This window comes from Phocoena sinus, chromosome 21 (genome assembly GCF_008692025.1).
Source record: "Phocoena sinus isolate mPhoSin1 chromosome 21, mPhoSin1.pri, whole genome shotgun sequence".
NCBI lineage: Eukaryota > Metazoa > Chordata > Mammalia > Artiodactyla > Phocoenidae > Phocoena > Phocoena sinus.
This window is the reverse complement of record NC_045783.1, coordinates 12,776,638-12,788,221: the sequence shown is the minus strand read 5'-3', so window position 1 is coordinate 12,788,221 and position 11,584 is coordinate 12,776,638. Positions and strand designations below refer to the sequence as shown.

Here is an 11,584-nt window from a genome sequence, read left to right as displayed (position 1 = left end):
AACAGCTGGTGTTCAGATTGTTGTGACTCCAGATTAACTCTCAATGGATGCTTCCTGAACTTGAATTTCACAACATTGGAGAAGCCTTCATTTGTTACTTTTATCCAGCTAAGTCCTTTTTCTGCTCTTCTTATTTGTTTCCTTTTTTTGATGGACCCCTCCCCCTTTTCATATGCTTATGAAGGTCCCCTGAGATGTGCAAAATATATAAAATGAAATAAGAATTATGGAACAGAAGTTGTGGATACAACGCACAGCTCTTTTAATTCAAATGAAGTCTGAGCTCGATATGGTAGCATGCAAGTAGTGAGGCCCAAAGTGCTTCAAAGTTGGCAGTCCAAATCTCTGGTGTGTCTTGTGACCGAAAACCTAGAATTCAGATCAGATTTTATAGGAGTCAATAGCTTGCTGAATTATGTTTATCAAGTGGCTCTTCGCCGGAGAGAACTCACAGCAGGAATGAGGTCCGGGGCTGGTGGCAGGAGCCGGGGCAGGGGAGACAAGAAATTTAAACTTCCTTTTTTCATTCACAACAAATTCAAGTGTGCTTTTGTGGGGAAGAAGAGAGACAGGTTTACAGACGAGAGTGAAATAATGCCGTCAGAGAAAAACCATGGCAGTGAAACAGTCACAAGTCCACATAATCACTGACACACACACAGAACGCCATGGCCTAATGGTTAAGAAAGTTTTCAACTTTGCTTTTCCAAACAATACACTTGAACGCACTGCTGCCGCTTCATCAAATTTATGGAGGTAGTTATATGTAAAAATAAAAATTACCATAAAGTAATATGCTGTATCATAATAATACATACGTGTGCAAAATGCCGACAGATGGGTTGACCCTTTAAAGTTGAACACTACACAGAGATTCAACCAGATTCAGTTTTGTAAACCTTTCAGTTGATAAACTCTAAGTGAAGTCTAGATAAGCAGCCATGGGCCACAAAGCTATCGTTTCCTGGAGGAAAAGGATGCTGGCAAAGCTTGGAGTGGGTCACTGAGAACATCGCTGCAGACCATCTAGGGTCATATTTGTAATGTGCTTCCCGCCACCACTTCTCCCCCGTTCAAGAATCCTGATTCGATTCAGACGGGCATATTTCTACGTGGAACGTCTGCTCACATCATATCCTCTTTGAAGTCCATCATTTCTATGCTAATGGCTGCTGGTCTAAGGGAGTTTTTTTTTTTTTTTTTTTTAATCATGTACCTCATAGCATCAGGCAAAGCGTGGTACACATTTTATTCCAATGTCTTCTGTAAACCTATTTCTTGTGAAATGTTGATAAATTCATATTTTAAAGCTTCTCTTAAAGGTAATGCTTTCCTTTCCTGTTCACACAGTATTTGATTAGTATAATGGCTACCTTAGGAGGATCAACTAGAGGCTGATGTATTGTTTCAATGGTTCTATTATTTATGAACTGATGGTGTGACAGACGCTGGAGGGCAGGGTTTTGGGGAAAAAAAAGAATTTAGAAGAATTTAGTAATTGTGTGGCATACAACTCCCCAAGGAAACAGACTCTGTATATAGTCTATTCGATACGTTATCATTCCTCCCAGACAAATTTGAGCAGTGAGAGAAGAGTGCATTTCTGAGAAATCAAGGCATGCCTTGGAGGAAATAAGGCATGGGACTGAAAGCCAACTGACTTAAGCATCTTAAAGGTGCGGGAGTTTGCCAAGAAACGTGCTCACGTTTCACTATAAGCACAAAAAAAGGAATCTGTACTAAACTTGATGAGTCCAGTTTGACCCAATGCAACTTCCAGATACCTGAAAAAGCATGAGGAAGGACCCAAATGTTTCAAGAAACAGTTCAACTGTGTATATGACTCCACTCTTTAAACAGATGCCTAGTGATTCAACCTAATACCGAAGCAGAAGTGTTTCACAGATCCTATGCCAATTGCTGAAATCTGAGGTGAAAAGTTTTGGATATATATTTTACGGTATATGGCTCCAAACATCACATGCCACTTAACTAAATAAAACTTTTTGTCAGACCATTTACTTGTGTCACATGTAACCCTTTTGTGAATAATTTTCCGTTATCTATAGATTTATTCCATGGTTCTCATAAAATAAGACATGGGAACTTGGAGGTGCCTCTTTCTTAGAAGGCTGAATCTTGATTATTTGTAATCCCTTTGCTGCTGAGAACCTTCTTTGTATTCAACATGACATATTGTAAACCAAAGCAAAATGTTAACAAACCATTCTGAAATAAGTTGGGCTAAAAACTATACATCTACCTAAAAATGCCTCCTGAAACTGGTTACGAAGTATCTGTAAACATTACTCTGGCATAGTTCATGTATGCATAATTGTTATTCCAATAAGTTTTAGGGGCGTACAAGTTAGGATGACACCACACTTGCAGAATGATCACATTCTGTTGTTAATTACATGGGCACATGTATATTTCTAATCAAAAAGTATTTTAAAGTTTTCTCTATAGATATCTTCCCAGGAATAAAAGGCCTGAAGTTCAACTCCCCCTAAATTTGCTCTTTCCTATAACCACTAAAAATTATCTCCCACAGCCTAATTTAGGCATTCTATTTAAAACTACATAAAATAGATTTATGTCCTTCCATTAGAAAGAATAACGTCCCCAGGCCGTAGTCTTCGTTTGTATCACAAAGAACATTTTGATTTTAAACAAATTATCATATCTATTATAGTAAGATAGTATCACCGTCAAGTATCACAAGGAGGAAATGATCTTCCTTCAGTATCTGATGAACACCTCTACAGGTCCCCATTACCTCTCCCATCACTTAGTGCTGTGCCCCAGCCAGGCTGGGAGACCCTTCCTTTGTCCATTTCAGATTCAAAGGCCTATATTCCTGTTTGTGATTATGGAAGGTTAAAAAAATCAGACAAGCATCCGTGACACATTTAAAATCCTGAAAACAAACACTCCCAGTATTTGGATCACGACCCCTTCTGACACACTTCCGTGGGCTCCCGCAACATCTTGTCACGAAAACTCACAGTGCAAAATGACTGGGGCCTAAACGATTCACACACACTGGGCTGGGGTCCCCTTTAGTCAGTTTGGCATTGATTTCCCTAAAGGTAGACCCTTGCAGTTGACATTTTGTGGAGGCTTAGTTTTTGTTTTGTTTTGTTTTTTGTTTTTGGAAGTGTCAAGGATCAGTGTTCTGTGGCACCACTCGGTCACAGACTGGGAGCAACACACATCTGTGGCATTTTAGAATGGACTTGGCAACTGCATGACATCGAAAACGCATATTACACTGACAGTGTCTAGACTTTCCTATGTGTGCTCAGTTACAATTAGTGAAGCAAAAGTATACATATCACCCCTACTGCTATTCTTGTTGCTACAGAGCCATAAATGTGAAAAGCAATACTCTGAAATAACGATTTTGTTGTTGTTGTTTTTTGCCCTAGCCTACTTAGCAGCACAGTTTAAGTCAACACAAAAACTGCCGTTGAGATGCTTGTCTTCCCGAAGATGTAAACAACAGTCCCAGTGCCGTAAACTTGGCTGTATCGAATGAGACAGGAGATGTGAGGCAGAATGACTATCACACGCTAGTAACAGAAGCTTGCAAGCAGCTGGAAGGTTTCTGTAATTTCTCAGCTTCATTTGTGGGGCTGTCCGTACTTGTTCGGAAATTGAAGGCCGGGCCAGCTCCACCGTGGGCCGGGCTCCAGGTAGGGTTCTGACGACGGTTACTTTCAACAATGCTTGATGTGTTGGAAGCCAGGCTCTCCCGAGTGCTAAAAGAGTAAAAAGGTTTTGTTTGGTTTGGTTTGGAACATAAATAATTATATATCGAGCCCTAGAGGAAGAGCAAATGATGCAGTTAATGGATTTCCTCTGTCGGTTCATCATGTCATGTATTTACCATCTCATACTGATTATTCACATATGCTCCTCCAACCTGGACTTCGGCAGCTTTCACAAGACATGTTATAATCAGCATGCTGAGTAAAGGGTTTTTATACAGCTAAATAAATGTCTTCCCTTGCCTTTCACACTCAAGGAAACGCCTTCAAGATCTGATGTGCTAGATGGCTATCGCGTTCGTTTTTAAAAAAGAATAGTCTTCATAAATATACACAGGTAGTGATTTCATTTCAGGCTTGAAACTCATTGACAGAACTGCTCCCGAACAAACTCCATAATTTTACCCTGATGATTTTGTTTTCATTCTCGAGTAGCAGATTTTTGACTTTGGCGGTGAACTTCAAGTAAGGCCACTAGCCAGTATGCCACACTGATGGGAATAAAATTCTTTTTAAACACTTCATACCTCTGTTTCAAACATATAATGTTATAGTAAAAAATACATTCTATTTTCAGATAAGGAATCTTAGATTTTCCCTGTTTACATTGACTTGGTAGAAATATTTTATTTTTTAAAGGATTCTTATAGAACAGAGGTGGTTTAAAGGCTTTAGTATTTCGATTTCTCTTTTAGTTTTTCTAATTTAGAAATACTTGAAGCTATTTTATTGTTCCAAGAGGTTTATAAAATTTTACATGTCAGATGTGTAGGGCAACAGCAGAAATAAGATTACTTGGCCTGATTGATCAGAATTGAATGGGTTTCACGTTCAAGGTCCTCAAAATGGTAGTAAGAAACATCAACTTATAAAGAGGTGGAAGAAACCATAATGATGCTCAAAACATCCACTCTACTGGATAGATTCAAGATGTATAAAATATTCTACATGTGGGTCCCCATCACTGACTGAAGGTCAAACTACATAGGGGACATCCTCACAGCTCACTTTCATTCCCATCCTAAACTGACAGCAATTCTGTCTGAACATTATACCGTGGCAGCCATTCCTGACAGGCTATTTCATCCTAACCCCCTTGTGGCCTTAAGTTTGCTTCTCATCAAAAAGCCAAGAGTTAATTGTTTAAAAGGAATGTTGTTCACTGGCTACCAAAAAGACAAGTGGACCCTTCCTGACTGCAGAGGGCACGTCTGGAAGGTTAATACATTCATAGAAGTAAGTTAAGTTCTCTCATGAGGCTTACCGTAAATCTGGGCGTGCCCAAAGAATACATCATCACTAAAGCAATGGAAAGTGCCAGACTTACCTACTTACCTGCTTTACACCTCCTCTAAGAAAATTCATCAGAGGTTTTCCAGGACTACAACTGAGGGTCAGGTGGAGGAGGGAAGAAGGCAATAGACATGTAGAACCTCAAAGAGGTCACGGCGCGTTCCTTCAGTTTCATTCTTAATCACAACGATAACTTTTTATGGCATTTGACTTCCTCATCTTTAAAACAGGGCGAGCTATGTGTCACACCTACTCACTGAGTGACTCAGAAGAAGAAGTAAGCGATAATGAGGAATCCGTACACCAAAAAGCTAGAGAAACACAAGCTATTTCTGTAGCACATCTGGCATCTGATCAATTAAGCAGCCACTGCGGGTAGGCTTGGGAATCTATACACTACTAATGCCGTCTTATTTCTATGGGAAAATGCATTTTGAGGTCTCAGGGATCCACTTTTAAACCAGCTTTTGAGGCGGGAGTTTAATTTATCAAGACCCTACTGTCTTCCAGGCACCATCAACACACATCATCGCAACAGATGGTCTAAGGTAGGAGCTCTCTGTACTCAGACCACCCTTGACCACGGCCAACATGTTAATAGTGATAAATACATAGAGCGTTCCAGTGTCTCCAAAGGGTATATCTCATTATTGCTGTGACACTGAGTACAATGTGCGACAGTCATATGGAAGGCTGTGGATATGATGGTGAAACAGTTCACGGAGATGGAAGGTTAGCAGTAACAATAGACCCCCAATTTAAAATTCCTTACTTTTTTAAAGAGAACTAATGGAGTACGACATTAAAAATAACATCTCAGGAATTTATAGGCAGAAGAACGGAACCATAGGCCCTGCTGCGCCTCTTGCCGCACACGTTTCCCTTGGACCCACACTCGGACGGCACGGTACGCTGTGCAGACACATCCCTGGCAGCCTGAATCCCTCTGATTTTCATATTGTGGTTATCAACCGGTTTTTGGCCTCAGATTTGGAATAGCAGGCTTTGCATGTCGGGATTTTTCATTTGCAATATTAGATCTCACAGCATAGTTTAAGTTTCTGCCTTGTTTCCTTCTCTCAGTGCCCTTTGGTTCCCGACAAGAGGGACTGAAGACTTTTGGAAATGTGGCTGAACGTGACCTCTGAGCCAACACTGAAGACTGAGAGTATGAAGATCATCTTTTCTGATTTTGATTTTTCTCTTTTTTTTGGCAGCGGGGACGAGGTTAGATCGTAGTTGCTCTGTCAATTACTGAAAAATCTGAGTAAACGGCCCACTTAAGATTCCTGTATCTCGCAGTGGTGGAGAGGTGTCAGCGTGATAATACTATACGGCTAAAATGCTCACGCTGGAGAATAAAACTCCTTGTAACTCAAATATTCTCCTTCGCAGACCATCTTCATACATCAGAAAGGTAAATTAGGGCATTTACTGAAGTATAGGGAGATACTTCAAATGAGATAAAATAAAATTTTAAAGTAGTTTAAAAATAGATATAGAAAATAAGTTTGTCACCCAGCTTCTAACCAAAGGATATTAATTACGAAAGGGGTAAAATTAGGAATTGTTCTGTAGATTCTCTAACTGCATGAAATTTACGGGTGATCTACCTTTTTCTGTAGAGAAAATTCCACCTAATAACACTGGGCAGATACATAGCTCCTGGGTGAAGACTGTCTCCTTAGGAAGACCTTTTTCTTCTACCAGGACAACGCATTTGACCTTGACTACATTATTAAAGCAACGCAAATAAACTTAGTTCAAGAAATAATCCCATTCATAAATTCCATATTCTGTACTCCAAATCTAGAGATAATAAAATATATCCTGTGGAGAGATTGGTTCAATGATTACATGAACGTTTCTTTTTACTTGTTCCCAAACAAAAACTTTCAATATTATGCAGTGGTAAAGTTCTGAGTTAGAACTCACTAAACTACTCTCAAGGTCTCCTTAGCAGCTATCTCTGGAGTATTGCGGTTTTCCCTCCGTGGAGGTCCAGGGGCCAAGAGGGCCAAAGGAATTGCTGGAAACTGGTGCAGAGAAGCATCAGGCAGGGAGGCTATATAATAAGAAACAGTAGAGCATAACGTCCAGGCAAATGATGCACACCTTCCATAAGCGATGGTACTGAACTTCTACCATCAATAGCAGACTTTCACTTATGCTTATCTGGTATCCCTACTAGGAAATCAAGAGGAAAAACAAGAGTTGAAGAGGGAAGTAGAGAGAAAAGAATATATAAAATAACTGGTTAAGATTCGATTTGGGATTAAAAAATATTTAGCAAAAATTACGTTTTAGAAAAGTCACTTAATAGGCCAGTAGTTTTCAGACTAAGTGCCATGGCCCCCCGTAGTCTCTTAGGGTCCTTGAGGGATGGGCAGAGGAGATCTGGGACTCCTGGTCTCCACTTTAACCAGAGTGCCATCTCTGTGGTTTGTTTAGACATTAGACTTCCACACATGTGTTAACTTGGAAAAGAAGGTTACACGACAATAAAAAAAAAAATTAATAATAATAATAAAAAGAACTAGCCCTTTAAGAAATAACAAAGGCCCAATAAGGGACAAACAGAATAACGATTCCCAATTCTGATTTTGGGTTGCTCTGTCCCCAAATTATCCATAGATAGAGTGAAATGATTACAACATAACTAATTTTAACTCTTAATAATTAAAATATATGAACTACATAATCATATCTTGGACTTGTTAAAATAATAAATATTGTAAAAAGTTGGGAATCACAACAAATGGGAGATGTCAATCTCTCAATGTTATTTCTGCATCTCAGAGTCACCAATCTGGAGTAGAATTTAGAAGCAGAATCAGGTCCCAAGTTGCTCTTGGAAGAGAAGGAAGAATTAAGGAGAAAAAAGGAAAGTTGCATAGACTCCCTTTTGCTTTCGAACCCCCTGAACCACTTCACTGCATTGAACGTGGCCATCGGGCACTGCACACTCTTAGCTGTCAACCTCTGCTGAATTACCAGCACCTACTGAAAAGAAGACACCACGATCAGCATGCCTAAATGGTGTTAGTCCTGCAGGAGGAGAAAGAAAAGTGCTGGCACATGCTTTGAACTGATGGCGCACAGGCCCCTAATCTTTATGTAACAGGAACAGGTTCCATGTGTCTGCAGACTTTTGAGCGTGAGAGGAAGATGTATGAGAGCAAGGGGCGAGGGCAGCATAAAAAGTCGGGATTAAAATAGTAACAGGCTTCTAGATCCACTGGAAAGGTTTTGAAATTGGCTATTATATTCTCATTAGAAGGACTCCCCATCCTTGAGTCAATCAAGTTATTCCCAACCCCTACCTCCCACCTCCACACTGACTACTCATTCTACTCAAAAAGTTACTATTTTTGAAGGATCTTTAAAAAACCCTTCCTTTATCAGCATGGTGGCAATATAAACATCAAAGGAGAAATACTGGGAAATGTTGGTGTTAGATTGGATGGGAAGGGGCCAACCCACCAGTCCAGATTGGTGATCTCTACAGCTGCAGAAACATTTGTTTCAATTCCTGAAAAAGAAGTCAGAAACAGGCTGTTAACAATACAACTCACACAACTCTTAACCCTCATTCACAGAACTGAGACTGTGAAATCAGAAACCTTCCGAGTTATTTTATAAAGCCCCAGGCCCCGGTAGGTGTATGTGTGTGCAGAGAGATGCCTCTTCCTACCGTGGGGAGTTGAATCCACTGTCCACCGTGATACTGCTGCTGTCCATGCTGTCCAGACGCGCCGAATGGGTGGCCCTCTGGTTGCTGCTGCTGTCGGTTTCCTTTGGGGCAAGGAGGGTGAGGTTCTTCTCAAATTTCCTCTGTAAGTCTCTTTCCTTCTCCCTTTCCAGGAGCCACTGCATGGTTCCCACATCGTCTCTGTTTTTCTCCTCCTCTGTGTTCTTGTTTGCCCCTTCCTCGGACTCATCATCATCAGAGACGTTGTAATAGTCAAAAGAGGCCTCCTGGTTCCCCACTGACTCCTGCTGACGCTGGGAAGCTGGCATGGCTTGTGCAGCCGAGGTCCCTAGGGACGGCTCCAGCTTCTCACATCGGCCTGGCAGTGTGTCTGCGGGTGTCTTCGGGTGAGATCTGAGGACGGACAGGCTTGATTTGTGATAGCTGTTTACAGACAAGGTGCTGTGAAGAGGCTTGAACAGTGTGTCTTTGCTGAATATCTCTTTCCTCTTGTCCAGGCCGCTGGGTTCAGCACCGTGATGCTGGATGAGGCGTCCATTGGCAATCCCCTCGGCCACAGCGCCCGAAGCCACTGGGCCCCCGCCCGGCCCCTTTGGCGACTCCTCCTTGTGCCCTACAGGCTCCCTGGAGGGATGCGGGGCCTGCCTGTCCGACAGAGGCAGCTTTTTCACCCCTTCCGCCAGGGTCAGAGTGTCATGGTCCTCTTTGTTCTTTCCCAGAGGTGACGGCGCCGTGAGCACCGTCTCGCTGGAGGTGTTACACTGGAAATAGTCATCCGCAGCTGTTTTTGTTGGACAGGAGTTGAGTTCACCAAAGGATGGCAAACTCTCGGGCAGTTTGCCTGGCTCCAAGAGGCTGCAAGCACTGGGAGGTTCCTTGCTGCCACTGACTATTTCTGGAATACACACCTCTTTGTAGCTTGTGGACGAAATGTGAGCCCTTTGATGACTGACAGTCTGTGCAGGCCTTAAAGTACTGTCGTCAATGTAGGATTGGCTGGGGGTCTGGTCGTCTTGGCTACAGCCTTCAGCCAGGTCTTCAGGCATCCCCAGAGAAGAAGCACCCAGAGGACCTTTGGAGTTATCCATGGATCTGGACCTCTCCTTGGCCTTGTTGGATCTCTCATTCCTGGACCTTCGGTCCTGGGTATGGCTGTGGCTTCGGTGCACTTTTGAGTGGGAGCTTCCCCGGGAAGGCTCAGGAAAAGGCATCTCAGTTCTCCTTTTGGCCAGTTCCCCAGACACGTCCCATTCTGGAGTCATGGGGAAATGAGACTCAATCACGTTCGCGTTGCTATGCATGACGAAGTTATCACCTTTGTGTTCGATGATGAAGCAGCCTTCCCGGGGAGCCCTGGTAAGAGGATCGCAAAAGTCGTACTCTCTTTCACCCGGGATGTCCAGACGGGAGCCATCTGACGGGTCTCCTTTGGACACTCGCGTCTTGCTGTGCGACCGAGACTTTCCGTGGGACTTGCGATGCGTCCGACTCTTTTTACTTCTTCCGCTGTGATGGGCGGAGGACCCGGCTTTACTCCTGTGTGCTTTCTCTTCTTCAAGTTTCTTCATTAGTGCAGTGTGCCGCATGACATTTTCCACGGTCAAGTCCGGGTTAATGCGCCTAATGAGCTCCATTTCCACCTCCCGAGGGATAGTAGTTGGCGTGTCCTCGTCTCGCAGGGGCCACTCTTCGGGAGGAAACTGGGCGGAAAAATTGGCTAGCTGTTTGGTCTTGTCTTTTTTAAAACTGAGCCGGAATAACTTGAGTCCGAATTTTTTGGACTGCTTTTCACTGTCTTTAGGTTTGGAGAGAGTTTCCGTCTTATACGAAAAGTTGACAGTATTTTTGCTCTTTTCAGTGGGTGGCACCTGGCAGAGGGAAGGAGGGTAGTACGGGTCTTTGCAGTCCTTGGCGGTCTTCCTCTGCAGGGTGGCCGTGTGCACGCCGTGCACATCTTCCCTACAGCAGTGGCAAGAGTCGCAGTGGTTCCTGGGCAACGTTCTTTCCCTGACGCAGCCTGAGGCAGAGGGCGTAATGGTCCCGGGCTGGGGAGAGGTACACTGAGACCTGTCAGGTATCCTCTCATCCAAATGGTACCATTTACTGTTAGTTCTTATGAGGGAAGGAGTTATGAAATAAGTCTGTGGGGTTACGATGAAGTAGCCATCTGGAGTCGGGTAGATCTTCCGCTCCCGGACCAGCGTGTTCAGCGTATGCCGGAGAATTTCTTGGCTTGGGGTGGGAACACCTGAAACCCAAAGGACACACTCGTGAGAATGAAGAGGGGACGTGGTGTTGATTCCGGAGTTTTCCAAGTATGCTCTGGACTGAATGGTCCCCCTGCCGACCCGATCCCCACGTTCAAGCCCCGAACCCCAATGTGACAGTAATAGGACGTGGGGTGTTTGGGAGGTGATGAGGTCATGAGCGTGCAGCCTCTGTGATGTTGCGTTATGAGAAGAGCAGAGACTAAGCCCTCTCTCTCTCTCTCTCTGTGTGACTTGAGGGTACGGCTGTCTGCAAAACAGGAGGAGGGCTCTCACCGGACACCAAGCCTACAGGCGCCTTGGTCTTGGACTTCCCCGCCCCCAGAGTTGTGAGAAATAAATGTCTGTTCTTTCAGCCCCCCAGTCCATGGTACTTTGTTACAGTAGCCCGAATGGACTAACACAGAATCTAACTAATTTTGCAAGCCTCTAAGTAGTATCAGACAGAAACTAAGCAGGATTCACAGGTGTTCATTGAGTTTAGTGTGAATCCTAGTTTTCTCTGATAACTCTTATGGAATATTACTACCAACAGAACA

At 43.2% G+C, this 11,584-nt stretch overlaps 1 protein-coding gene across 3 annotated transcripts in view; it reads right to left on the bottom strand.

The window, feature by feature from the left end:
• Positions 1–1,158: 1,158 nt before the first annotated feature.
• Positions 1,159–11,584, bottom strand: part of STOX2 (storkhead box 2) — a 207,424-nt gene continuing 196,998 nt past the window's right edge. For 2 of the 3 annotated variants that reach the window (XM_032618482.1, XM_032618484.1), the window contains 2 exons: positions 8,761–11,026; positions 1,159–3,764 (listed from right to left, as the gene is read on the bottom strand). In XM_032618482.1, coding sequence (XP_032474373.1) covers positions 3,569–3,764; positions 8,761–11,026 — 2,462 coding nt within the window. In that variant the 3' untranslated portion in view covers positions 1,159–3,568. Of the gene's footprint in view, positions 3,765–8,549; positions 8,599–8,760; positions 11,027–11,584 lie in introns of all 3 variants that reach the window. The other variant, XM_032618483.1, reaches the window with a different exon arrangement.